Below are 25402 nucleotides of genomic sequence, written 5' to 3'. Positions count from 1 at the left end.
GTGAACAACATGTCCAACTACAGACACGTGACTTAACACGTGCGCGTATACGAGACTACGGTTGTACGTAAAAGGTGCCTTTAAGTCTTACCGTCCCCCGCTTCAGTTAAATGATGATTATTTCCCAGGTGTACAAACTGAATTCCATGCAAGACCTGATGGGGGATGGGGACATGTCTTACCGTCCCCCGCTTCAGTTAAATGATGATTATTTCCCAGGTGTACAAACTGAATTCCATGCAAGACCTGATGGGGGATGGGGACATGTCGGAAGGTGCGCGGACCGTGAGGAACAACGTGCGCATGTTAGGAGAACTGAGCGGCAATCCAAACATCCTCCAGCTTCTGGCGTACCAGCTCCGGCCTCAGCCTGTCTTCCACATCACCGAGTTCATGGAGGAGGTGGGCTTACAATCTTGTGTTTCAGATTTTTAGCCTTTATTTTCCAATAACATAGCATGTTAAGTCAAGTATATATGTAATAAAACATAATACAATTCCACATAAATATAAAACAAAAGAGCTTCGAATAGCATAATTAGATATTGTGTTTCTTGCTATTGCATGCTAATCATGATCCCAAACGCCTTTATGTACGTTTTACCATACCTTTCCATCTCTTTACATGTGTTAATAAGTATCATGATTTTATTCATCTACTAATTCTACATCTTTAGAATCAAATGCTCTTAAGAGTAGAGATCCCATATTTGAGTAGGAAGTGACGAATCGTCTAGTAAAATGCATTTTACCGCTACCTAAACGCATTGCATATTGGCAATTCTAAGTTTCTTTTCCGATGACATTATCAAAAGTCCATCAACCCTTGCAGAAACCAGTCCATCTTGACATCTCTGGTATCCTTGTTTAGGGGAATCTTTTGGACTTCCTGCTCCGGAAGCGTACGGACCACCAGCACACCGGGTCCTCCCTGCTGTACCTGCGGGACCTCATGACCCTCCTGCTGGACATGGTGGCCGCTCTCCGCTTCTGTCACCACCACGACATCGTCCACCGTGACGTCATAGCCAGGAACTTCCTGGTGTACAAAAAGAATGGGAGGTACCGGTGCAAGCTGGGTAATTTCAACATGGCTGCCAAAGCACCAACGATAGAGGAAGAGACCTACGAGTGCCCCGACTGTCTGCAACTTGTTTTCCAAGGTGAATTTTCTATCTATAGATTTTGAATATCTGTCATGCATGCATTTTGATAAAAAAGAACTATATGCAAATAGGGAGAGGGAGGGGGAGATGCTGTGAATATCATCTCCACATTGTTGGATTTTGAATTCCAGTCGATTCCTAATAATAGCCAAGCTTTGGATGGTTGTGTACTCTCCAAGCTGAGGTTGGTGGAGAAGATTGTGACCTTTTATGCCCCGTTTTCTGTCGGCACTCTCCTGTTGGTGGAGAGTGCCGACTATGATAAGAAGGCGATAATCTTCTCTGCCAAACTATGCATGGAGAGTAGGTTTGGTATCAGTCCTTGGACAAACTACACTAAATACATATCTTATTATCAAAACCTACATTTGTCTGTAACAGTTATTTCTATCTTCCTCCAAAGGGTCCTCCGACGACCCCGTCGCTAAGCTGTGGACCGCCCCTGAGTCGATGGTCGGGTGCCAGTTTTCGGACAAGAGTGACGTGTGGATGCTTGGGTGCGCCATGTACGAGGTGCTGACGCACGGGTGTCGCCCTTTCACCGAGATGTGGGGCATGGCCGCAGACGACATCGTACAGCAGGTAAGTAGAAACGACTGTTGACGTCACGTGTACGTCATGTGACGTGACCTCAGTGACTGGTTATTTGAATTTGATGAAGACTGCAGTACTGACAGACGAAACATGTTTATTGTGCAGAACCTTTTACAAAAGTAGAACGCTACCGTTTCTGATTAGCTGGACGAGTTTTGATTTCTAGTCCCTGATCATGAGATACTTTTTCCTATTGACACACGCATCGAGATCCCTGTCTATAGTGACCACCTGTCCACATCGACTAGATTCTATCCGTCCCCTTAGCTTTGAATACAGAATAGATGCAAGAAGTATGATGCTATACTTGCATTTATTCTGTATGGTGTTATATTTTTTCTTTGTTGTCCGTACGCAGGTTGTGTTCGGACTGCGTCCCCGCCAGCCGTCCTGCGTGCCGCGGAAGCTGTTCCAGACGGCCATGCTGCCCTGCTTCCTCGCCGACCCGGCCGAGAGGATCGCCCTGATGCAGCTGGAGAGGAAGCTGAGGTGTTACATCAAGGAGTGCCCCCTACCGGGTCAGTTCAGTGCTATACTTATATCTAATACTATGTAACATCTGTCAGTTGGGTATGCATATATGGTGAGGCTAGGGCAAGTCCAAACGTTGTAGCAGCTGAAAGACGTTCAAATGAAAACGCAAAAGATTAATTCCATATCTCGTTTGTGTTTATTTTATGACGATGAAGAAGAATCTGGAAACGTAGATCCCCAGGTTCTACAAAACCAAAATTCTAAAGATGCATGTGATAGTAACATCAAATTTTCGAGATGCAACAGATTTCAAGCTTAGCATACTACTAGTTTGATTTTCCTCCACGCAAAGAAGAAAACTCTATAGCTCCAGTGTCCTATGATCTACCTACCTAATGAACGGTGTCATTATTGCTCTTGCAGGTGTGGAACATATAGATGACATCCACCCCCCTCCCCGTCTGTCTCCCAACCAGTCAACACGACCTGAAAGGGTACGAGTTATATCAATTCATTGTCAACGACAGATAACATGAAACTCGACAAATGTACATTGTGCAAGAACGTTGTGGTATGTCATAAATAAAAGTACCAAAACGTCAGCAAGTCACTTCAAATAACGATGTTTTGATTGTTTATATTTCATATCAGGGGATACCAAGGAATTTGGAAAAGCAGATCAGCATTGAACCAGGTAAATCGTTTTCCTTTTATACGTCTTCCGCCCTTTAAAGCAGCAGAAACAATAAGAGAACTCAGAAGAAATAAGACATGCTGCTTTAAACGACGTTATGGACATTTTTTGTTCATCTAGAAGCAAATGTAGAGCTTCCAGCAAAGTTTGAGGTGTCAGCGCTTTTTCACACATATAGCTTGGACAGCTGAACTGCATGAAGGGACTAGTTGACAGTTTGACAAATACGTCTTTTAAATTTCAGAAGTCCCCATGACTGACTACAAGGTCGAAAAGGTACGTTTCTATTCGCTAGCATCTTAAAATTTTATTTTTGAATTGATATCCACATAGTCTAATATATTATCTGGTTACGTTCATGATCAATGAGTGTAACAACTATTTGCCTTTCTTATTTTACAGGGGAAATTTCCTTGCTCTGCAAGTGAGATACTTGCCTACGACCAGCCCAATGACCAGGGGGTATGTAACATTAAATATTAAGTAGTTACAACATGTAGGATCTCATTCACCTTAGGCGAATGTAATACAAACTAATGTATAACTTGGTGACGGTGTATATGACCCCATGTTTGTGTGTAAACAAACTCAGATTTACAAACAAGTTTTCAGTTATAGAACTAGGTATGGTACACTATTCTATCCATCTCCGGCGGCCGCATATGGTAACAAGATGGCCATAGGGATAAATCCATTTTTTCTTCACAGAAAGGTTACCATTTCTTTTGTCGTTTAAAAGCATTCTTCATCCCCGTCTATACTGGTAAAATGAATAAGTTACGATACAAATTTGGTGGCTACTTCAACAAGCAATAAAGCATCAATTATTCTTCTATTCTACCACAGGAGGAGTTCCTACTGGAGACGGCGGTTGACAGGAGGAGGAGAGAGATGCTGCTGAGGCTTGATCATGTGAACATCAGACGGGTCATCGACATCATAGTAAATGGTGACCACGTCAAACAGGTGTGTGTGTGTGTGTGGTTCTTTGGGTGTGTGGGTGCACCGGTGGGTGGGTGGCCACGCTGCTTCTGACCTACACTGTGCAGTATGGGTGAAATCTGCCATGTCTAACTGCCTTGCCACTCAAAGTTTGCTTTACATGGTTGTCAAACCTTGATCAGGAGCTGTTGAAATCTCAGTTTAAGTCTTGAATTAAAAGGCTGTAAATGGATATAGCTTGTCTAAATAACAAGAATCTTTATTATCGGTTTACAGATGTCGCAAGTGTTTTTTGGGCGCCAGCTGAGCCTTTTGGCAGCAGCGACGGAAAAGAGACTGTCCGTTGACGATATGGTCCGGTGCCTGAGGCAAGTGGCGGACGCCATGGCCTTCGCGCACGGTAGTCTCGTCAAGGGGGAAGGCATCCTCCACTGTGATCTTCGGGCCATGTACGTTATCTGGAATGGACAACATGTAAGTACGACGAAATCCCCATAGAAACAGGTTCGTCGTTTGCGTTGGTGAAGGATTAATGGCATCAAGGTAACCGGATAAACGGTACCGGTATGAATCACATGGTCCAGAAAGAATAACTACGAGGGGATAGGATGGACGCTTGGGCAGATAGTCCGAATGACACCTCAACAATCTTCAGCGATGTGCAAATGCAACTTGTCTCATGAAGTTCATGACCTACCTCTTGTGTCTGATCCGCAGGTGAGACTATCGAGGCGTTTAGACCAGCTTAGCAATCGTGATAACCGAGATAGGGTGTCTGGTTGATGCTGCCTCCTAAGCCCCTAGCTTAACCGTTCTAGTTTGCAATTTGATTAACTCGGACGTTTCTACCTCTCATAGGTAAAGGTTGGTAGGTGGGGCCGCGCCAGCCGCCTCCGGCTCCGCCTGTACGACACCAAGCTGTCCGAAAGTGTGGTGACCAAGCCTATGCCTCAAGACGCCCTGAGATGGTATGTACATAAACAACTGTGTACAGCTCTCTTATCAAACAAAGTATCACGGTATTGATAAAACCCTAACATCCATCCAAGCGCACAAGCATTTCACCTTTATCGACGTAGTAACTGCATATTGACTCAATCTGTAATGTGTTACAGTCGTATAAGGCTGTGATTGCATTCACGTAAAGTCGGCTGTAATTTATTCATGTATGTTTGGCTGTATTGTCCGGCAGGTCCCCTATGGAGGTGATAGAGAGCGGGATCTACTCACAGGGCAGTGACGTCTTCACGTTCGGACAGCTGTGCTGGGAGGTGTTCCACGCCTACAACGCCGACAAAGCCAGCGGGAACAGAATGCTGGCTCCTTACCCTTACATGAAAGCGTCAGAGGTATATGTGTGTTGCAGTTAATTTCAAGAGCTTTGCTTACATGGCTAGTATAATTCTAATAAAGAGCAAATATGAAGTTCTAGCACACATACGTTTATATTTATTTTCCGATTGAATGGCGTTTCTAGCGGCCCTTGCGCTGGCCTTGGGAGTCCCAGGGCCATACAGCAAGAGTTTATGTTGCATGCACGGATTAGGATGGAGACATGTTCTCACACAAATGGAACGCGCGTTCGGTTCGAATTACGTCAGATCGAATATGCATGATTCTGGTTCTAAAAAAATCTGAGACCTTTGACCATCTTGCCTATCCAAATAAAGACGAATTATTGTTCGATCCCTGCCCAGGTCCTGCCGTACCTGCAGCGCAGACAGAGGCCCCTGCAGCCGTGCGACTGTCCCGACTGGCTGTACCGCCTCATGAAGCTGTGCTGGCTGGACGAGCGGAGCCGCCGGCCGGGCTTCGACAAGATCGTGGCCTGCTTCAACAGGTGGGTGACGTTTCACAGTATTTTCTTCGCGATCGCCTCTGCAAATACATTAGGGTAAACGAAAGAAACCAACATCGCCATCACTAGCATTTAATTAGTACTGTTGATCATGAGTCATACCGTAGAAACAGCCATGATAATGATATCATGCATACATTACTGGTGCTTGATGTAGAAGTTCACTAGGTCGGGCGTCGTTGAGCTATACATACATATATTCCGGCATATTTTGGCTCTTCACTACACACTAGCGTATTTGACACAAGTAACTAGATCGTGGTTCCCTCTCAACTGTAATAGCAAACTTCTAAAACACTAAGATACCGTGACAATCGTTTGCCAACAATGCTTTAGAACAAGTGATCATGATGATACCTCAATCACTGCGTCAGGTAGTCACACAGTTAATCTGCAACAAACGTGGTTTGAGAGAATGCATGTTACAGCCAAATGTGAGTTTGATATAACACCACAGAGAAGTATGGGTTTGGTAAAACACCAAAGCCAATGCATACTTTGAAATCCAATGTGTTTACAATTCATTTCAGTCCATCCACTTCGCCGCTGTTGGACATCGGCGATAACGGCACCTACAAGCAACATGCTCCTGGTGGAAACGAAGAGAGTCTGAATGCAGCTCTCAACCACCAGGACCTCCACTACTTCCGCCAGGGTCTACTACAAAGCGATGCCGACTACACGTTGAGGCACTGCATTGTGGGTTGGAACGCCGCCGACAACGTGTCGCAAAGCAGCGTCGACACATTCTTCACCATGACGTCAGAGGTTAGCAACCAAACGGTCGACACCGTCAGCAGTGACGTAACATCCGGGACTTGGCAGTCGGCGGAGTCGCGTTCAACGGCGGGAACCAACAGCACGCGGCTGTCTGACGGTAGCCAACGGTCGGGGAGCCCCACGTGCACTCCAACAGATCTAGAGAATCTCAATGAAATAGAGTGCACAACGTTGGGCTTGGAATCAAACCAATCAGTCGCAAGCTCTGAAAAGAGCTCCCGAGGCCAAGAAGTCGTGTATAACAATTCGCTCAGCAGGGCGCCTCTAGTTGCCGAGCTGAATTACAAACTGCAATGTGCACAACTGACCGCAAGCGATGCTTTTGACGACGGTGCAAGCGAGACTAGTGATGTTCTTGACGACGAAGCAGAGGAGAAATCAGAAATCAGAGTTGTTCGCACATCGTTTTTCCTAAACCCATCTTACGGACACAACGTACCAAGCAGGACCCATGAGATGCAGGACAGCCCGAGAGTGGATAGACCTGATACTCCAGCGGGTGTGGCGGGAGAAGACTCTGATGATGACGGCGAAGCAAATGATGACGCAGAATATTACACGAAGTTACGTCACACTACATTAAGCAGTAGTGCGCATAGCGCACCACCAATCCACCACACAGACGACGAGAACCGGTCCGAGCGTTCAGCGCGGCCTCCCGTGCCACCACGTCCGTCCAGAATGGCAGCAAGCCCTTACGGACGCGACTCATCAGCTGAGATGACGTCACGGGAGGACATGTCACCTCCCCCGGTCCCACCACGAGTGGTCTTGAACGGCTCTGCAGAAGTGGATAGCGCCCAAGACGACCCACCATACGCCGACGTCCGCGTGCGACGCAAGAGCCACGATGCAGTGCCCCTCACCCCCATACCACGTCCCCTGAGTATGGATGACATCTACAGCACCCAATACTACAGACAGAGTTGGGAATACACCGGATGGAATCAAGTGTCAAACAGCAACCCACCGTCCATCGCCCTACGCCCCGCGCTGAGGTATAGGGTGGACTCCGACACGTCGCTGTCGTCGCAGGCTTCGTCGTACCTCGGAAGCAGTCGAGAAAGTCTTCCGGTGACATCGCCAAAGTCGTCTATGAAAGGGTCGAAGGGCGTTTGGAAAAAGATCAAAAGTAGCTTCAAGAAAAAGTATGACCGTGAAAAGAGTAGGGATCGGGGTGACAGTACTAAGGGGGCACGAGGCGATGGAGTGTACATGTTTCGCTATACTTCAGAAGCTGAGGCGAGCAACCGGGAGAGCACATCCTCGGTCTGCAGTGACTATAGAGACGACAACACTGATGACGAGAACTCAGACCAAGAGTTTGACACCAGACTTTAAACAAACTGTAGATTCAAATTGGATTCAGCAGACACAGGTCTCGGGACCGTACAACATGGAGGAACATAACGGAGGGGAGCAAGGGGTCAGTTCCTGGCCTGAGCACTCAGTTTGGGCGTCACGGTTTAGTGGCGACCTTACTAAGCTTTGCTAAGCCGGTAATGGTCAAAATATCTGACGATCTGGGATTTCCTGATTGCTGAATGTTATGTTTGTACATTGTACTTACTTGTCATGTTATTTCAGGATTATCTGTCTCAAGTTTACACAAATGGGTTCACAGCTTTGGACTTCTAGCGAGGACTGATTTGACCAATAATGTACATGTACATGTACTATCTAATTGGCCTAAAGGTCATTTGGGTATGATCCGTTTCTACTAAAGATCATTTCCCTGTGTAAATAAATAAATGAAATGAAAATGGCCTAGCTTCAATATTTGCACATGGGGATATTCAGGGCATTTCTCATCAATCGGGCAAGTGACATCCTGTTTTGTATAATCTACGGTCTAATGGTGTTTTGAATATTCGAGTTACGAAGCTTAAGCTTGGAATCTATACTTAACATTATGTTTAAGAACCAAGTGATGTACAACATGGGAGAGCATAAGCTGAATAAATACAAAATTAAACCCCCTCTCACTGGGCCCGCGGCACGCTGGCGGCGTCGCTGCGGCCAATCGAATTCCATCGACAAAAAACGAATCTTTTAAAGCTTTGTGTGTTTTGTTGTCTTTTTGGTCATACATGTACGTTTTGAATGATATTTCCATTATAAAGTCAAGGGTAACATAAATCCAGTTTAGGACGCAGCGACGCCACCAGCGTGCCGCGGGTCCAGTGAGAGGGAGGCTTTAGACGGACATGTCTTTGTCATACTCTTCAGGTCAGATGGATTCTTTTTGTGTGTGTTGTGACTGGGTACATTGAATCTGAAGGTACCATCATCATAATCATCGGCAAGGCCACATGGAAAATGTGCACATCTCTCTGGTATGACATAGGTAAAATCAAGACACTACCAGAGATAATGAAACAAATGCCAAAACAACACCAGGGCTGCCCCCAGACAGTTGTTGGCAAGTAGGTATAAGCATGGGAGGGCGAAACTCAGTAAAAACGAACGAAATTTGTATTTACGCGTCAAGTCAAGTCGAGTCAAGTTTAAGTAAAAGATCATAATTTGAGACTTGACAAGGTGGTGAGATTGTAGATCACATACACAGACATGAATGGAAGTCTGCGTGGAAAATGACCACATCTGTGCGAATTATCCACCTGTTGAATATCCTGCTGCTTTTACAGTACGTGGGCTGTCACCCCACAACATTTGCGTAAAAATTTCGGCATTTAGACGGCTGATCTACCGAATGAGAGAGTTGTGCATTTTTTTCTGTTTTTCATGACAAATTTGAATCAAGGAGGTTTGAATATAGAAAGATATAAGTGTAGAACTGGCAGTCGGCAGCGTATTTTGGCTGACCGTGTTTGAATAAGCCGCTAGTTTTTGATCCGAAATATCCCATGATGCCACACGCGCGTGATTTGAACATGACGCGTTCTGATTGGTCCGTTTGTACGAGTGGGCGTCTCTGATTGGTCAATGTGCCCGGGACCTTTAAACGCGTCTTCCCGCTTTGTTGTCATATCCAACAACAAGGGCTTCCAGAGCGACAACCAGCTTGGGTTTGTAACATTTTCTTTCCATTTGTCGAAATTTTTAGACTTTGCAATGTAAGTGCAAAGGTAGGGATACTCACCGTGCAATTCTATGGGTCAAAACAGCAAGAAAGCCGGCAAATGAACTAAATTTTTGCGCCCGTCCTTTTGCTTCGTGGATATGTGGGGAGGGGGGCGTAAGCAAATATTTATATCGACTGTGAGTTTGGCTTCTTCTGCATGCATTGTGCAAAGGTTATAAAAGAAATACTAGAAAATAGTGGAGGTAAAGCTGCCCATGCAGATACATAGGCTTGATTCGAAGTTCTTATTCTGTGCCCTATATCTCCAGGCGTTGAATACCGTACGCAAAAATTCCATAAATTATAATTTGTATGGCTTCTTATAAGTTATAACGACAAGAATTTGAGTGCCACGGCAGGGCTTCGTTCTGTGTTTGAAAACGTCAAACATAAAGAAGCCAAACCACTTCCATTGTTCAAAGCCAAGCACGCTGTAGATACGAACTACGATTTATCCTATAGTTGCAGATTACATGTTTTGAACTCGAAGTAAGTTTCTATGGTTTGGTACTTTGGATATATTTTCTAAAAATTTGCAAATAATTTATTCAGAAAAAAATGAATAGAGCTTCATTTTTTTCTACCGTATTAAACGTGTTTCAGCAATAAGATAAAAAAAAACTTTAAATGGTTTCAGTGTGTTTATTTTTGCACTGTACAAATAGGGTGCTGTTTTTGTAACCTCAATCTATTTGAATTTATATTCATTTTTCTTTATGCTGTTTCATTTACCAGATCTGTTTGATTTCAGGTCTGTTCTTGAAACATCTCACCATGGATTATGACATCAGTGAGCTCAACTGCAGCGTAGCAGTCCAAAGTCTCGCTCCAACTGGCGAAGTCCTAAAAAACAAACTCTTTAAGAACATCACCCTCATCTTATTACGTAACGAATTCCGGGACATCATCTTAAAGATTGACCAGGGCAAGACAGACGTCAAGTACCCTCTGCAAGACATCAAGGTGTTCAGCTGGTTTGCCAAGGATGGAAAAGCAACGATACGAATCCCAGGCCACAAAATCCAGCTCCTGATCTCAAACTGTCCCCCGGCAAAACTTGTCCTGTTCCTCAGAACTATTGGTGCGAAGGTGGAACAACTGAAGCAGATTGGTGTGGCCTCGGACAGACAGAGGTTGAGATCAAACCTCCCCAGAAGGCTGGAGCACATCAGTCCCCTGTGCCAGAAAGACTTGGATGCAGTGAACAGGACCAGGGAGGCGCAGGCTTCAGCTGCACTGAAGGGCAGGACTCCGGGGCTGAAGAGAAAAAGACCTCTGGGAGATACCACAAATGCTCAGGTAAAGTAAACTCCAAACAGATGTATGGCTGCAACTACTTGCTATTGTATTCATTTTTGCAGTGTTCCTAGCTTGGAAGCCAGACTGTTGTCAACTTGGAAGTCAGGCTGTTGTCAAAACATAGAAAACAATGCAAAACAATGGACAAAGCATTTGAAGCCATGCATCTGGAGGTATAGTTGTCTGTGCATTATTCTGCCAGAGCTGTTTTCACATGCATTGTTGTTGTTGTTCAGTGGCCACCCTCCTGTAGCAAAAGAGTTGTGTAAATCATTTGCATACATAGTCACACCCGTGAAAGAACAGTGTATACAAGTACAAAAGTATATGGTATTTGTTTATTTGTGACTGAAGTTTACCTGTACATGTATAGGATTATGTTGTCTGTCAGTGTGTATCAAACATCATTGTAACAGTTCCTTTGTAACAGATGTAGTCATTCGCCCTTCTCGGTGACCTTGAGTTTTAACCCTTATTGCTTCCCAGTTTCACCTCGAACCTTATTGTTGTTGACCTCTCTCCCCCAGGTTGATCTCGTCCCCAGGAAGAAGCTGCACATGTCCAGCACAGTGTCCAGACTGACCAAGGAACAGCAGGCTGTCCTCAACGCTGTCCAGACTGGACACAACATCTTCTTTACAGGTAACATAGCTATCACAACATACTAGTACAAAATGTAGTTAATTTGGCAACTATAAATAATGATCTGTTTGCAGACAGAAGGTTGTATACATTACAGATGTAAAAAGTGTCTAACCCTTATCAATGAGTACAACAAAGAATAGTACCTATGGTTCAACTAGCCTGATTTAATCTCGCTTAAACTATATTATAGCAGCCGCCCATAACCGGCAAGCCCCGTGGGGAGGGGACATAAAACCCCAGGACATCTGGAGTTTGCATTATACAGACTATGGCTCAACATTCTGTACAACCATTTCCAGTATAGGAAAAAATGTAGCTGACATGTCGGATGGGCAACAATATCCTCAGGATTCTAACTCCCTGGACAGCTTTCAGGTCCAGTGGCAGTACACATATTACTCTCCAATATGCTGCAAAGTACTGCACATGCTGTCTTACCATAACATGTGTTCTCTGTTGTTACCAGGTAGTGCAGGTACAGGGAAGTCCTTCCTCCTGCGGAAGGTAATCGGAGCGCTCCCTCCTGAGCACACGTTTGCCACGGCCAGTACAGGGGTCGCCGCCTGTCACATTGGAGGGACAACTCTGCATTCCTTCGCAGGTCTGTCACGATTAAAGCATGTATCTTTCTTATCATGCAAAGAGTTAAATTCTTTGTAGCACAAATTTGGAGTTGACCCACCAACATTTTTAGAGGTCTATGAGGCTGTTGTATTTGAACTACAACATGTTTTAATTTGTTAACTTTGCCTAGCATAGCATTACGCCCAGCATTACATGGCAGGAAGATGTAAGGGAAGGAATAATTCAGCAGTTCCCAACAAAGCTAGCTCTTTGAGATTAAGAAATTAAGATGTTTCTCAAGTTGTGTCAATCTTTGATTGAGATTCAGCAATGATAGTCTTTCAGATTCAGTATAAGATATTTTCTCCCTATGAATAGGATCACACTAAATGTCAAAGATGAATGCAGACTGATCCTATTCCTAGATAGGAAACGTTTTAAACTGAAGCTCAAAGAGCTAAAGCAGGTACTTGACATTCAATTCCATTTGACCCATTCTTTTCTCCACTCCCCAGGTGTAGGCTCATGCTTCACTAGCTGTTTTAGTCCTTAGCTGTGATTGTCTTATTTAGCTCTTTGACATACAGCTTTTTTACGAAGACGTTTTCTCCCCTCCCCAGGTATAGGTTCAGGCACAGCCCCCATCCAGCAGTGCTACGAGCTGGCCTCGCGCCCGGGGGTGCGGAAACAGTGGAAGCAGTGCAGACATCTCATCGTGGACGAGGTCTCCATGATTGACGGGGACTTCTTTGACAAGTTGGAGGCCGTGGCACGAGCCACGAGGAAGAGCGACAAACCGTTTGGAGGGATCCAGCTCATCCTGTGTGGGGACTTCCTACAACTGCCTCCTGTCACCAAGCCGGGGGAGAAGAGGCGGTTCTGTTTTCAGGTAAACTGCAGAAAATGTATTCCTTGGCTTAGGTGGATTTTGATTGTCATGACTGACTGTAATATCATTCATAATGGATTAGCATATACTTTCCCCTTTCTGTGAATTTAAAATGCCCAAAAGTCTGTTTGATGCAGACCCTGGTAATATCAAATACCGGTACATAAAAAAATTAGCATAGATGAATTTATTTATTTATTTATTCACACATATATTGTACTAATAATTGTACCTGTATAGAGGTGATTGTGAACCCACAATATTTTATGATGTATGTACCTTTGGTGCTTTCAATCTCTAGCTTTTTAGTTGTCTTTTTTTTATGAACTCAATGTGTTGAAAAGTTCATATCATTGATATTATCAAAGCAAGAAGATTTCATCATGTCTCAAGCCTGATACATTATGTGTTCTTGATTGTTCAGTCGCGGTCCTGGCACAAGTGCATACAGGCCAGCTATGAGCTGACCCAGGTGAAGAGACAGACTGACCCCACCTTCATCAACATCCTACAGAACATCAGGGTCGGCAGGTAGGTCAGGGGGCAAAGGTCGGGGGTCGGGGTTGAGTGGAAGCTGCTTCTCTCCAAATCTTTTCATGGAATGCATGGGTAAATATTGTTGGATGAGGGGGACATATAAAGACTGGGAGTGGGAAAAATAGTATTTTTCAATATGAATGAAATGAGTAATTCACCCAAGACCTTTCTATGAGAATGACAGTAACCTGAAAAGATAACTTACTTAGTTGATGTGTCACAAAACTATAGTCTAGAGTAGTAGTTGTCAGTTTCATTCTGAATAAAGAAGGAGTTTGCTGTTACTTTTATGTTCTTTAATGTAACACTTCTCCTTATTCCAACTATTATATATAACCCCATTTATACTAACTCCATCCCATGATTTCGGCCTAACGTAACTTGTTTTTTCTTTACACTAAGATGTCCGCCAGCGATATCTACACGGCTGTCTGCCACAGAGAACCACCATATTGAGAGGGAAGATATCGTGGCCACACGGCTGTGTACACACAAGGAGGACGTCAACCATATCAACGATGTCCGTCTTAAAGAGCTGGGAGGTAAGTCATCAGTAACAAGAAACTTCAAATTTAGCCAGCTGTAAAATAATACATACAATGTTTTCAACTTGTACATGTATGAAGGTGTCAGAGTGAATACGTTTGTGAACATGATTGTGTCAATCAAAAGAGCATGCTTTCCCCTCCTTGATATATGTTACAGTACCTCTTTATCTGCTATAATTGTTCAATAGATATTTGACTCTCAAAGTCATCAGATTTTCTAAATCCCGGTGTTGTTATAGCTGCCAAATTTTTAGGATAGTGTAGTAATACTATTATGTGTAGCCCATTGGACCACCCTGCTTTTTAAGAAGAGGGTTGAGAGACTGTTTCTCACCTGAAGGGGGGATGTTTTCCCTTGGATTGCATGTGGTACTAACGTTTATAATCCCTCTTGTTTTTATGCTCCTACCTAGGAGACACAAAGTCGTTTGAGGCCCATGATAGTGACCCTGACCTGATAAAGACCATCAACACCCTCTGTCCTGTGGAGAAAACCATCCAGCTGAAGGTGGGAGCACAGGTAAGGAATCAGTCAATCAACACCTCAAACCTGCCCAGAAATATTCCTGGGGAAGCCATAACTACAAGTATCAGTCCGTAGACATGCATGTATCCCATAGTGGCATAGCCCTAGCCAAGTTCAACTTCTAATTTGCCCTAACTATCTGTGTCAAAATGCACAGATGCAAAATGAAAATATATAAATGCATAGATTTCAGGGACATGCATTCAGTCTCTCATTTGTTAGACTGACAATTCCAAATTGGTCTTCTAAAGCCACAAAATACTTTTCTTATTTCTTTTTTCCTGCATCATCCCTATGTCACAGTATCTGTGGAACGTTCTTACATAAACTTCATAGAAGGAGCTTCCTCAAAACACCTATTTTGACACTTGTTTCTCTGCTTCTGTTCTAGGTGATGCTGGCTAAGAACCTGGATGTACAGCGAGGACTTGTGAACGGTGCCCGGGGCGTGGTGACAGGTTTCCAGACTTCAGGGGCAGGTAAGGCTGACATGCATGTAACTGGGAAGGGATGCTGTTGTGGATCATTTTGGAAAAGAGCTAGGGGAATTTCCCCAGTACAATTGATGAACCTGTATATACTGTACTAGTATGTATATACAGTATACATGATTTATATACAGTATATACTGTATATACATACAGTGTATATTGTATGTGTATACTGTATGTATACACAGTATACTGTATGTGTGTAGATGACGTACATATCGTCTGTCTTCTCTGTCACAACCAGTGGAAGATTAGCATTTCAGTGAGCTAAACTGGTTCAGTTTTTAGATTAGTTTTTTGTAGTTTTTTGTAGTTATTCTCCCCCCCTTTCAGGCCTCCCCATTGTAAAGTTCCTGTGTGGAGTGACCGAGCCGGTGAAACACGAGCGCTGGACGTTCAAGGCCACCGGCGGCATCTACCTGACGAGGCGACAGCTGCCAATCAAACTAGCCTGGGCCATCTCCATCCACAAAAGCCAGGTCAGAGGTCACAACCTGTCAATCATGATCATATGCTAGCTTTTCATGTTTTTATGCTAATGGTTGTGTTAGAAAAATAAAAACGATTATGAACCTTCAAGCATCATTAATTTCTGAAGACTGTGTAATTTAGGGTATGACTGCAATTTATTATCATCATGATAAATCTTTCATTTTTCCTTCTTTTATTTATTCTCTTATTCATTCTTTCACCCCAAGAGAGCGTGTATTGGCTTGTCTGTGTCTGTTCCCAACATGCACAATGCAGCATTTACCATGATTACTGCCTCTGAGTATAAGGGGGTGAAGTCTGCCATCCCTGATTACCTTGTTCCTTCATCTATTAACTCACTCATTCATTTCTTAATTTTACACCACCAGGGGATGTCGCTGGACTGTGTGGAGATGTCGTTATCCCGAGTGTTTGAGAGTGGCCAGGCGTACGTCGCCCTGTCTCGAGCACGCAGTCTGCAGGGCCTCCGTGTGCTTGACTTTGACGCCAAGTGTGTGCGCGCCAACCCAGACGTCCTCCAGTTCTACCAGAGACTACGGAAGCAGCAGAGGATGATGCAGGCATCAATGGATAGATACATGGACAAGGAGAACATGCAGCCTACTTGGTAACAGTTGTAGTAATCTACAAGCAGACTCTAGAAGGGAAGATGGTAATGTTTTCTGACTGCCTTTTTTTTATGACACACTACTGGCTTTGTTAGGATGGTCATTCATCCAAAATGGAGCAATTAGAAGAAGGTGTGATCTTTTCTTCACTGTCTTCTGGGAGATTAGCATGTAAGAGTTTGTATAATGACAGCAGACTAACAGTTGAGAAAGCTCAGTGTTGTCTTAGAACTTTTATTTATTTATTTACCGGTATTGCACTTCTCCAAAACTGGAAGGCATGGCAGAACAGGTGTACCCCCGCAGAGGTCACCTTTTCAAGGCCGCCATGCTGAACTGTCTTGTAGATGTCACTTTCTGAGAATTGAGTGACACACAGTGCAGTTGCAGTTTTACTCAGGGCTTTTATGATGATTGTGTCAAGATGCAGTTAGGACTACCTCAGGACTCTCTTTTCAGTCACATTTGTTGCTTTTTTTTTTTAAATAGTAGTTATTGTGAAGGGGAAGAATGTAATTTTGATATTGTATAAAGATCTTTCAGCACCCTTGTAGCTGTTGGGCGCAGAATTAATTGGCCAATGGTTGTTTTATATTAGTTTTGTAAAATCAATTGTGAACAGTTAATATATTTCAATGTATAAACAAGTTGATAAGTGATTGACACATTTCCATTTGTTTGAGGGAGGTTGATATCTTTGCTGCTGATAATGATTTAAATAAAATGACAACTAGAACAAGCACAAAATGTTTGGTGTGTGTTTATTCATTCTAACATTCGGATCACAACGTTGTGGGTTTGAATCCTGAGCGAGTGGCTTTCTTTAAGCCTTAATTTGCCTCCTACTGGTAGAGATTGTAGTCCATCAGTCAAAGAAAATGATCTAGCCAACAATGGTCAGTATCATTTAAAAGCTTAACCATATCATCAGAAATACATGGCATTAAGTCAAATATACATCAAGGAACATGGAAACATCTAACTTCTGGTATTTGTGACAAAAAGATACACATTATGCACTTTATCAAGGCTAACGGAACAGGGTCATTAAAAGGCACATATTGTCTAGGAAGATGCTGATGCGAAAATATGATTGTCCCTGTGGATCACTTGTACCTGTAGAGTTCTACACAATGTCCACGAAAACACGCCACCGCTATGTAGCCTTCAGGGGTTATTGCGATGCCGCTGGCATATCCGCCTTGAACTGTTCCCACTTTCCGCATGAAAGTCCTGTCAGGGCCGAACACCTGTACACGGCCGGCACAATCCCCGACGATGATGTTACCGGCCGGGTCGAACGTTACACCATTTGGATTTTGAAATTCCCCATCATTCTGTCCTTCCTGGCCAAAATTGAACTTTGGGTTGCCGTCTAGGTCAAACACGAGTACTTTGTGTCCGGTCTCATCCGTGACGATTATCACATCACGTGACTCGTCAACCGACACAAACTTCGGAAACAGCAGCTTCCCCCTGCCGATCTCCCGGATGAAGCTCCCGTCAGGCTGCAGGAGGAGACAGGACTTATGCTGCCCGTCCGCCACCACCATGCGGCCGTCCTTTAGAACTGTCACTCCGAGTGGATAGCGCATGCAGTCTGGCTTGAAGGTGTTCAAAAGTCTGCCTTCCTTTGCGTAGCGTCTTAAGGCAAAATTTTGACCCCACGACGTCACAAGAAACATTCCATCTGATTCAACATCAATACCGTACGGATTCTCACCATCAACAGGAAAGCTGCTCAAAGACTGACCTGTTTCTACATCGAATATCTGAACCCGCTTGTTACCTCGCTCCACCACTGCAATGTTGCCTCCGTTGTCAACCGCGACACCTACCGGAAGGTTCAATTCCCCCACCCCACTACCCTTCTGTCCGATAGTTAACATAGGTGTGTCCCTCCCCTTTACGTCAACATCAAACGGACTTCCTGACACCTGTTGTGAGTTCACCTTGACCTCTAACCTGTGATTGCCGGTGACCTGGGGTACATACGATATTTCCCACACGCCCGCGTTTTTCATCTGTAGTTGCGTCGGGACGTCGGTCCCAGACGGGTCCTTCATGTTGGTTGTGACGGCTTTACTGTTTGTAACACACGGACGGCCTTCTTTATTCACTGTCGTCAGTACGGCGACACACTGAAATCCCTGAACTGCTGGCTTCACAACAACTTTGCACTTCGAAACGTCGATCTTTGTTTTTACGCCGCCTAAATCTTTAACCTCTTTCTCAAAGTCCGTGACAGCCGTGTTCTCGACGAACTGAAACTCGCTCCAGTCAGACTCCAGGTCCAGTTCTTTTGCCAGCAGAGTTTCTACCCTTGTTTTGACTTGGTTTCCCACCTCCAGAATGTGCACGTCACTTCCGCGTTCTACGGCTTGTTGACAGAACGTTTGTGCGCTCGTCAGTCCGGCCAACTCAAACTCTATCGCTTCCTTCTTTGTCTGCAGAGCCTTGCCATCGGCTCGGCATTGTTCGTCAATTTGCCTCAAAATCTCCTTTTCACGCTTTTGCAGAAGGTCAACAAGTTGGCGGAAATACGCCTTGGCTTGGTTTGTAGCTGCTTCTTTCGAGGGCATTAGGTTTGCCATCTTCCTTTCAACTTCCTTGACTGATGCCTGTATTTCCATCAGTCGTGGATCTATGTCTTGTAGAAGTGCTTGTAGTGTTTCTTTCCTTTGCTGAGCGACGGTGGCGATTTCCACCGGATTGTGATCTTTGCCCGGTCGGTGGTCGACCACTGTGCACGCTGTGCAAACCAAAGCGTTACAGCTCTCACAGTAGAATTCTAGTTCGTACTTCTTGTGTTTGTCGCAGTGTCGTTTACGATGGAAATTGCTAATAGCTTCCTCGGCCTTCAGGGTTTCTTCAGGGGTAACTTCGTGGTCTTTAGAACATGGAAGTTTCCGGTGTACGGCAGTGCACGACTGACAGAGCAACACGGCGCAATCTGCACACCACGACTTTGACCCCTCCACATTCCCCTCGCACACCTGGCACGGTACACCTGGCTCCGCCCCTTTCTTGGCCGCCGCGAAGTCCAACAGGTTGTTGACGTAGAAGTTGGTCCTGAGTCCCTCCACACCTTGGTCTGGTAGACTGACTTGTGTGCGGCAGGTTGGACACTCCAGCGGCTGTTGTTTGGTGGCCCATTCTTCCAGACACCCCTTGCAAAAGGTGTGCAGACATGGTAGGATTTTGGGGTCCCGGAACTGCAGCATACAGACTGGGCACGTCAGGAACTGGTCGTCAAAGTCTTCTGGCATGTAACTCGCCATCTTCCAGAGCTAGGACTTATCTTCTAGAACTTCACACTGACCGAATATATAGAGAATCGTCGACACGTCTAGCTCTTAGTGAGGCTGTTGAGTTTCTGTCCCGCTTCTTCCTAGAAGTTGGTTTCGGTGAGGTGACTCACGTCACGTGACTACAGCAAACACGTTGCTAGGTGATACATGATGACGACATTGTTTTGAGCGAACTTGATCCACAAGGCAGTGCGCGTGAACTCTGAACCTTTTGGGTGAGGGTGATATGAATATATACAGGGCTCGAGTAGTTGCTACGTTTATCAATATCGGATTTGAAGAATACAGTTCAAATGACACTACAGTACCTGAAAATGCATACCACAATGTCATGCAGCAACCCCTAACAAAGTTTCTTGGTCCGTCCCCTTTGTTTTAAAGGCACCCAGAGCATTTTATAAGACTTGGAAATTGGAAATATTTTAGTTGGTGTAATCTTTATGAAATTGAAAGGTAATGCCACTGTTTACCACATTTTCGTTCGGATTTCTTTTCAAAGGTGCGCAAAAACGGCACAAAAAAATCTACATGTTCATCGTTTTGTTTCACGCGCCTACTGTAAATACTGTAAATAACATAGCCCCGCCCACCTCCGTCAAAACGTAGAAATGCAAATTACAAACATAAAAATGCAAATATTTGACGGACATGCAGTCACTCTCTAATTGTGATGGACAGTCAGGATCAGTCTATTCGGGTTTGGATTTTCTATCAGTTCTCACCACACAACGACATCGTATCTTTGCTATTATATTTTGATATGTAATGGTGTAGTGTTATTGAAACGTACTATCTGTAGGAATGACTAGAAATTTGAGTTTTTTTATTAAAGTTTCAAGCCTCATAAAATGCTCTGGATGCCTTTAAAAGGTCGTTTCACTGGGTTTGGCGAGGCGCCAACAGGTGGGTAGACTGTACCAACATGATATGGGGGGTAAATTTGGAAAACAGGAGACCAAAACAATCCACCTTTTCTCACCATTAGTTACTCTGTTTCTTACTTGTCAGGATGTCAGGATCCAAACAACCTCATTTTTTTATTACAACAGCAGACAAACACTAAAACAGCTTACGGATACATTCTATTCTGTCATTGTTCATTGTTCACCTGCTAATAATCACATATCAGTTCAGTTTACAGTTCACTGAAACATGGATGCATTATACTTTGGAAGGTTATGGGGGAACCATCTTAAATGTTTTGGTTCTTTCATTATCAGTATCATGTTTAAGCTTTTTCAATAGACTTTCAATATAGACAGTATAGAAAAGAAGACACGGGCACTGTTTAGTTGCAAGCAAAAACCGTACGATTGCATTAAAGCAACAAACAGCTAAGCAATATGATAGTAGCTGTAGGTATCTAACATGTATAATTAAATCATAAGTAGATATCTATATGATCCTGTACTTAACATCTTTGGACACAAATAATCCTGTGCTAAACTTCCCCTCTCTCCTACACCATTGCCAGAATCTAGATTTGCCTCGCTTTGTGATCGATGTTAGCCAAATTTTTCCTCTAAGCAAAATTATTGTAACTCTAATCGCGTTACTGAAGTAATTATAAGTAACTTGGTAGTGAATATTTTGAAAATGTCAATGAACTATCGTAGCACGGGTAGGCGTTCAACTAGACTCCAAGATGGCCGTCAGTGTTCGGCGAAATGGCGGTCGGTATTAGTTGCTAGGGGTAGAGAGAGGGTCAGTCAGCCAACTATTTCCAAAATTATCTCTGGTATGTCGTTCACTGTTTTTACACCGCCGGAGTCTTGAACCTATGTCTCGGAGGGCGGGTCTAGGTTGGCCTCAAACGAACTTCCTGCCACATCTTGTGATACGTCGTCCGCTGTTTCTTCGCCGCCGGAGTCTGGGACAGCCCTGTTCTCGACGAACGTTACGCACAGACACAGAGACACGCACACGAACACTAACGAAGCCTTGTTGACAATGGTGAACATTCTAAACCTCAGTGCGACGGATGGTTGTAAGCGCGTAGAAGTGCCAGATCAGGCAGATGAGGTTCCAGAAGAAGATGACTGCCCAGAGCGTGAACACCCACCCGGCCGGGGTGAAGTCGAACTGGAACCGCGCTGTGGTGTTTCCGATAAAGTTTTTGAAGCACAGTCTGTGGAAGCAACTTCTACTAAGTTGGGAAATATTTCTTTGGGCGCCCCTTTCTTGGCCGCGGCGAAGTCCAGCAGGTTGTTGGCGTAGAAGTTGGTCCTAAGTCCGTCCACGCCTTGACCTGTCTGCGGCAGGTTGGACACTTCAGCGGCTGTTGTCTGGTGGCCCAAAGACACTCCCTACAAAATGTCACGGTAGACGTGGCAGGATTCTGGGGTCCCGGAAGTGCAGTAGATTGATTTTGAACAATAGTTAAGGTAACTGATTAAGTCTCAAACAAATTAACAAACCAAAACAAACAAACAAGCCTTGTATGGTGCGTCTTCACTAGTCGTTTCAATCCGACTGTAAAGTTTCTCAAATTCCCTGCACGATCTGTTAGGACCTATGTTCTGGGAAGCTAGTTTTGGTGACGTGGCTGATATCACCTGATTGTAGAGAACTCATCCATTGGACGTTCATGACGACATTATCTCGAACGAACTTGATCGACCAGACAGCGCGCGTGGACTTTGAACGTCTGGGGAGATGGTGTGTGTGAATATAAACATAAGGGGTCTAAGCAGTTGCCTGCCTGCCTACCTGCCTACGTGCACAGGCCAGAAACTGGTCCCTTGCTCTTCAGGTGGTTCCTCCAAGAAGTCCTGTCCCTTGCCCTTGCCTCTGCTTCCCGAATGTTTAACCCAGTGTCTTTCACAATCTGGTCTTTCCATCGCTTAGATGGTCTTCCCCGGGGTCTGGGGGTGGGGAACTCCTGACTGTAGGCTTTGTAGACTAAGCAGTTGCTACGTGAATATCGGATTTGAAGAACACAGTTTACATGACACTACAGTACCTGAAAATGTATACCACAATGTCATGCATTAACCCCTAACAAAGCTTCTTGGTCCGTCCCTCTTTGTTTTAAAAGGTCGTTTCACTGGGTTTGGCGAGGCGCCAACAGGTGATGTAGACTGTGCTAACATGATATGGGGCTAAATTTGGAAAACAGCAGACAAAAACAATGTTAATCCACTAGATACCTTTTAATTACCATCAGTTAGTCTGCTTGTTAGTTGTTAGGATCCAAACAACCTCATGTTGGATTAGAGCAGGAGACAAACACTAAGACAGCTTACGGACGTTCTATTCTGTCATTGTTCGCCTGTTAATATTCTTTGATTTTTCACATATCAGTTCAGTTTATAGTTCACTGAAACATGGATGAAGTATAATTTGGAAGGTTATGGGGGAACCATCTTACATGCTTTGGTTCTTTCATTATCAGTATCATGTTTAAGCTTTTTCAATAGACTTTCAATATAGACAGTATAGAAAAGAAGACACGGACACTGTTTAGTTGCAAGCAAAAACTGTACGATTGTATTAAAGCAACAAACAGCTAAGCAATATGATAGTAGCTGTAGGTATAAAACATGGATAATTGAATCATAAGTAGATATCTATATGTGATCCTGTACTTAATATCTTTGGACACAAATAATATATCGTGTGCTAAACTTCCCCTCTCTCCTACACCATTGCCAGAATCTAGATTTGCCTCGCTTTGTGATCAATGTTAGCCAAGTTTTTCCTCAAAGCAAAATTATCGTAACTCTAATCGCGTTACTGAAGTAATTATATTTATTAAGTAACTTGGTAGTAAATATTTTTAAACTACCAATGAACTATCGTAGCATGGGTAGGCGTTCAACTAGAATCCAGGATGGCCGTCAGTGTTCGGTGAAATGGCGGTCGGTTAGTTGCTAGGGGTAGAGAGAGGGTCAGTCAGCCAACTGTCTCCAAAATCTTCTGGCCGTTCGCTGTTTTCACCGCCGGAGTCTTGAACCTGTGTCTCAGGGGGAGGGTCTAATAGACACGGGCACTGTTTAGTTGCAAGCAAAGACTGTACGATTTTATTAAAGCAACAAACAGCTAAGCAATATGATAGTAGCTGTAGGTATTGAACATGAATAATTGAATCATATGTAGATATCTATGTGATCCAACTATCTCCAAACTCTCCTGGTATGTCGTCCGCTGTTTTTTCGCCGACGGAGTCTTCAACCTGTTTCTCGGGGGGAGGGTCTACGTTGACCTCTACCGAACTTCCTGCCACATCTTGTGATACGTCGTCCGCTGTTTCTTCGCCGCCGGAGTCCGGGACAGCCCTGTTCTCGACGAACGTTACGCACAGACACAGAGACACGCACACGAACGCTAACGAAGCCTTGTTGACAAAGGTGAACATTCTGTACCTCAGTGCGACGGATGGTTGTAAGCGCGTAGAAGTGCCAGATGAGGTTCCAGAAGAAGATGACTGCCCAGAGCGTGAAGACCCACCCGGCCGGGGTGAAGTCGAACTGGAACCTCGCTGTGGTGTTTCCGATAAAGTTTTTGAACCAGTCTGTGGAAACAACTTCTACTAAGTTGGGAAATATTTCTTTGGGCGCCCCTTTCTTGGCCGCGGCGAAGTCCAGCAGGTTGTTGGCGTAGAAGTTGGTCCTAAGTCCGTCCACGCCTTGACCTGTGTGCGGCAGGTTGGACACTTCAGCGGCTGTTGTCTGGTGGCCCAAAGACACTCCCTACAAAATGTATGTGGACGTGGCAGGATTCTGGGGTCCCGGAAGTGCAGCAGATTGATTTTGAACAATAATTAAGGTAACTGATTAAGTCTCAAACAAATTAACAAACCAAAACAAACAAGCCTTGTATGGTGCGTCTTCACTAGTCGTTTCAATCCGACTGTGAAGTTTCTCAAATTCCCTGCACGATCTGTTAGGACCTATGTTCTGGGAAGCTAGTTTTGGTGACGTGGCTGATATCACCTGATTGTAGAGAACTCATCCATTGGACGTTCATGACGACATTATCTCGAGCGAACTTGATCGACCAGACAGCGCGCGTGAACTATGAACGTCTGGGGAGATAGTGTGTGTGAATATAAACATAAGGGGTCTGAGCAGTTGCCTGCCTGCCTACGTGCAGAGGCCAGAAACTTGCCCCTTGCTTTCCAGGCGGTTCCTCCAAGCAGTACTGTCCCTTGCCCTTGCCTCTGCTTCCCGAATTTTTAACACAGTGTCCTTCACAATTTGGTCTTTCCATCGCTTAGGTGGCCTTCCCCGGGGTCTGGGAGTAGCGAACTCCTGACTGTAGGCTTTGTAGACTAAGCAGTTGAGCAGTTGCTACGTGAATATCGGATTTGAAGAACATAGTTTACATGACACTACAGTACCTGAAAATGTATGCCACAATGTCATGCAGCAAACCCTAACAAAGCTTCTTGGTCCGTCCCTCTTTGTTATAAAAGGTCGTTTCACTGGGTTTGGCGAGGCGCCAACAGGTGGGTAGACTGTACCAACATGATGGGTACATTTGGAAAACAGCAGAACAAAACAATCCACCTTTTCTCACCATTAGTTACTCTGTTTCTTAGTTGTCAGGATGTCAGGATCCAAACAACCTCATTTTTTATTACAACAGCAGACAAACACTTAAACAGCTTACGGAGACATTCTATTCTGTCATTGTTCATTGTTCACCTGCTAATAATCACATATCAGTTCAGTTTACAGTTCACTGAAACATGGATGCATTATACTTTGGAAGGTTATGGGGGAACCATCTTACATGTTTTGGTTCTTTCATTATCAGTATCATGTTTAATAAGCTGCCAGTCCCGACTTAACTAGGGATACAGAAATATGCCTTGTGTGCTGGACCCGGTTATAACCGGGATATGGTATTCCCCAGAACAAAACAGCTTTGCGTGCGTGTAGCGCGCGAAGCCGGG

General features: G+C 44.4%; 3 protein-coding genes across 3 annotated transcripts; 2 read left to right on the top strand and 1 right to left on the bottom strand.

Annotated features, from left to right (window-relative positions):
* Nucleotides 1-246: 246 nt before the first annotated feature.
* LOC136445298 (uncharacterized) lies at nucleotides 247-8273 on the top strand. Its single transcript, XM_066443221.1, has 14 exons — nucleotides 247-402; nucleotides 872-1163; nucleotides 1570-1748; nucleotides 2119-2278; nucleotides 2658-2728; nucleotides 2886-2928; nucleotides 3173-3204; nucleotides 3331-3390; nucleotides 3775-3894; nucleotides 4147-4344; nucleotides 4729-4838; nucleotides 5063-5219; nucleotides 5568-5710; nucleotides 6259-8273. Exons 1-14 carry the CDS (start codon nucleotides 250-252, stop codon nucleotides 7847-7849), a joined length of 3309 nt encoding a protein of 1102 aa, XP_066299318.1. The 5' UTR covers nucleotides 247-249; the 3' UTR covers nucleotides 7850-8273.
* A 1150-nt stretch (nucleotides 8274-9423) lies between these two features.
* LOC136445301 (ATP-dependent DNA helicase PIF1-like) lies at nucleotides 9424-16195 on the top strand. Its single transcript, XM_066443226.1, has 11 exons — nucleotides 9424-9537; nucleotides 10345-10892; nucleotides 11420-11534; nucleotides 12004-12138; nucleotides 12722-12990; nucleotides 13415-13521; nucleotides 13930-14069; nucleotides 14489-14595; nucleotides 14993-15080; nucleotides 15426-15571; nucleotides 15953-16195. Exons 2-11 carry the CDS (start codon nucleotides 10368-10370, stop codon nucleotides 16193-16195), a joined length of 1875 nt encoding a protein of 624 aa, XP_066299323.1. The 5' UTR covers nucleotides 9424-9537; nucleotides 10345-10367.
* A 1103-nt stretch (nucleotides 16196-17298) lies between these two features.
* LOC136445135 (tripartite motif-containing protein 2-like) lies at nucleotides 17299-19802 on the bottom strand. The gene has a single exon (XM_066442995.1). The coding sequence runs from the start codon at nucleotides 19471-19473 to the stop codon at nucleotides 17299-17301; it is 2175 nt and encodes a 724-aa protein (XP_066299092.1). The 5' UTR covers nucleotides 19474-19802.
* Between the last annotated feature and the right edge of the window lie 5600 nt (nucleotides 19803-25402).

Source organism: Branchiostoma lanceolatum, chromosome 11, assembly GCF_035083965.1.
Source record: "Branchiostoma lanceolatum isolate klBraLanc5 chromosome 11, klBraLanc5.hap2, whole genome shotgun sequence".
Classification (NCBI taxonomy): Eukaryota; Metazoa; Chordata; class Leptocardii; order Amphioxiformes; family Branchiostomatidae; genus Branchiostoma; species Branchiostoma lanceolatum.
Note: the sequence above shows the minus strand (reverse complement) of the source record. Positions and strands in the feature narration are given on the sequence as shown.

What these genes read in the sequence shown, in the direction of transcription:
- LOC136445135 (XM_066442995.1), bottom strand. Translation starts at nt 19,473, where the DNA reads ATGGCGAGTTACATGCCAGAAGACTTTGACGACCAGTTCCTGACGTGC.
- LOC136445301 (XM_066443226.1), top strand. Translation starts at nt 10,368, where the DNA reads ATGGATTATGACATCAGTGAGCTCAACTGCAGCGTAGCAGTCCAAAGT. An exon ending in GAGATACCACAAATGCTCAG is followed by an intron (nt 10,893 to 11,419) that starts GTAAAGTAAACT and finishes TCTCTCCCCCAG; the next exon opens with GTTGATCTCGTCCCCAGGAA. An exon ending in ACACAACATCTTCTTTACAG is followed by an intron (nt 11,535 to 12,003) that starts GTAACATAGCTA and finishes TGTTGTTACCAG; the next exon opens with GTAGTGCAGGTACAGGGAAG.
- LOC136445298 (XM_066443221.1), top strand. Translation starts at nt 250, where the DNA reads ATGGGGGATGGGGACATGTCGGAAGGTGCGCGGACCGTGAGGAACAAC. An exon ending in TCTGCAACTTGTTTTCCAAG is followed by an intron (nt 1,164 to 1,569) that starts GTGAATTTTCTA and finishes CTTCCTCCAAAG; the next exon opens with GGTCCTCCGACGACCCCGTC. An exon ending in AGTCAACACGACCTGAAAGG is followed by an intron (nt 2,729 to 2,885) that starts GTACGAGTTATA and finishes ATTTCATATCAG; the next exon opens with GGGATACCAAGGAATTTGGA.